Below are 2708 nucleotides of genomic sequence, written 5' to 3' on the forward strand. Positions count from 1 at the left end.
AGTATGAGCAAATATATGTGCATATAACAAAGCTAAGCTTTAGTATATGTGTCTTGTCTCAGTAGACTGCACGGGTGCAAGCTATACCAGAAAATGCCATATTGTAGGTTTGAGAAAGAAAAGAGGAAGACAGATAGATAACAGACTGTTGCTGTGTTTTTGTTTTTGTCTTGTTGATAAGGTGAAATCCACATAGCATAAAATTGGCCATTTTAACTTGTACAATTGAGTTGCATTTGGTTATATTTGCAATGTTTTGCAGTGTTCACTTCACCTCTACCTGGTTTCTTTAATTTGAGAGTGAATTATATACATCATCCAACAAGGAATTTCAGGTATCACATTTGCTAAAAATGACCATAAAATTGGTTTGCCTGCAAGAGCCCGAGTTTATATCTGAAGTCCTAGCACCTCTCCCAGTTTGCCAGTTGTCACATAAAATGGTGTTTCCATTAGGATGATAAACGTAAGGACAACATATATCTTTACAATTTCAATTAGAACCCTATTGGTTTTATCATCCATTTGGTCTCAACAGGCATCATGCTTATTAGTATCACTTCAATAAGTAAAACCAAATTTTTCATGATAATCTTACTCTACACATTTAATATTACTCTCAGAATGTGCCATCAATGTCTCAGATAATTATGTCAGTGAATTAAAAGATCACAATGGATGTAAAATTAATTCTTCTAATTTGATTGAAAATATCCAGTTATTTTCAGTTTCCTTAGTGCCATATTCATATCCTTATTTCTCAGGCTGTAGATAAGGGGGTTCATGGTGGGTGGCACCACAGTATAGAATACTAAAATTAACAAATCCAAAAGTGATGGAGATTTGGGTAATGGGCGTAAGTAGGCAAAATACCCAGAAGAGAGAAACAAAGTCACAACAATGAGGTGTGGCAAGCATGTGGAGAAAGCTTTGGATCTGCCTTGTCTGGAGGGTATCCTCAGCACAGTGGAGAAGATGTGAAAATAAGATATATCAATAAACACAAAACAGCCAAAATCTAGCACTAGGCTGAGCACAATGACTACTAATTCCCCAGTGTTAACTGAACAAGCCAGAGAGAGCAGTTGTGGGACATCACAGAAGAACTGATGAACTTCAGGAGATCCACACATGGGTGTGGAAAAGGTAAAAGCTGTGTGTAGAATTGCATTGAGACTTCCACTGAGCCATGAAGAGGCAGCCATCTGCACACAGGCTCCATGGCTCATGATAATGTCATACCTGAGTGGGTGGCAGACGGCAATATAACGGTCATAGGACATGACTGTGAGGAGCGCTACTTCCGTAGTGGCTAAGAGGAAAAAGAAAAACACCTGTGAAACGCATCCAAAGAATGAAATGGTGTTGTCACTGGTCAGAGAGTTCATGATGGATTTGGGGACAGGGATGGAAATGAGGCCAACATCCAGAAAGGATAAGTTCTTCAGGAAGAAGTACATTGGCGTGTGGAGGCAATGATCCTTGGTGGTGAGCGTGATGATAAGAAGATTCCCAAGCAGAGCTGCCAGGTAAATTAGCAAAAAAAGCACAGCATGAAAGATCTGGATCTCCCGAATATCACTGAATCCCATTAGAAAAAATGTGCTCCTAGAGGTAAAATTGTCCATTTCTTTGACATTTAATCACTGACTTACTCTAAAAGAAAAAGAACAAAAGTAAACAACTTGAGGCTCAGCTTGAGAGGGTTTGCTGTTCTATTTTAACTTCCCTTTCTCCCACTCACATTCATGTCTGTGAGAATAATTGAGATTTCATGAGACTAATAGCGGGTTCCAATGAGCTTGTTTTACCACAGTGATCACATAGTAGTATGACTGAACGGGGTGCCAGTCCAGTTCAAATCATCTACTTCATAATTTTATGTGGATTAAGGCCTAATTCTCTGTATCTCACTCAAGTGAAATTATCCATACTTAATTTTACAATATGTAGTGAGAGAGGCAGTGGATTTTGATCGATCAGTCTTAAACACAAATTTAAACTTAGCCACTCACTTACTTTTAATTAATGAATTAATTATCTAAGCATTGGTTGACTCAAATTCCAGAGTAAGCTTTCTTGTCTGATTATTATTCTAATACAATTGAACAATGCATATAAAAACAACTCGCATAGCTTCTCAACAAGAAAACCTTCAACAAGCATTTTCTCTACTCATTATATCTTTCTTCCTTATGCCAGAGTCAGAAAAACTGTGAAAACCTTTGAAATTAGAAAACTCGTGTGTGTGTGTGTGTGTGTGTGTGTGTGCGCACAGGCATTGGATCATCATTGCATTTTATTGTCTTTGAAGTAATTTCAATTAATGAAGTTGCAGGAATAGTCAGTATAGCAAATTATTCTTTTTCATAGAAATACGAATTAGATGTTATTCATTTTGTTTTATATTTATACCCTTTATACATCTACTTGCAAATTCACTTCGGCATTCTTTTTCTGTCTTCATGTGTGTAGTACTTTGATTTCTCTTTTGAACCACTTATAATATCTTGCAGATTCTCTCATATTTAATGAGTTGGATAAAAAATTTTGACCTGTGTTTGTTTCATATGTGTATAAGAGTAATTATTTTATCCTCTTTTCCAAAATTATACTTTAGCACTTGGCATGAATGACAACTGCTGATACTCAGAGTCAAACCTTATGAAAAGGCTTAAGAGGTCTTATATAGAAATATTTAGACAACT

General features: G+C 36.5%; 1 protein-coding gene across 1 annotated transcript; it reads right to left on the reverse strand.

Moving 5' to 3' along the window:
- Positions 1-695: 695 nt before the first annotated feature.
- On the reverse strand, positions 696-1628 carry LOC120864520 (olfactory receptor 14A16-like). The gene has a single exon (XM_040241588.1). The coding sequence runs from the start codon at positions 1626-1628 to the stop codon at positions 696-698; it is 933 nt and encodes a 310-aa protein (XP_040097522.1).
- Positions 1629-2708: the final 1080 nt, after the last annotated feature.

Source organism: Oryx dammah, unplaced genomic scaffold, assembly GCF_014754425.2.
Source record: "Oryx dammah isolate SB20612 unplaced genomic scaffold, SCBI_Odam_1.1 HiC_scaffold_5, whole genome shotgun sequence".
NCBI classification, from domain to species: domain Eukaryota; kingdom Metazoa; phylum Chordata; class Mammalia; order Artiodactyla; family Bovidae; genus Oryx; species Oryx dammah.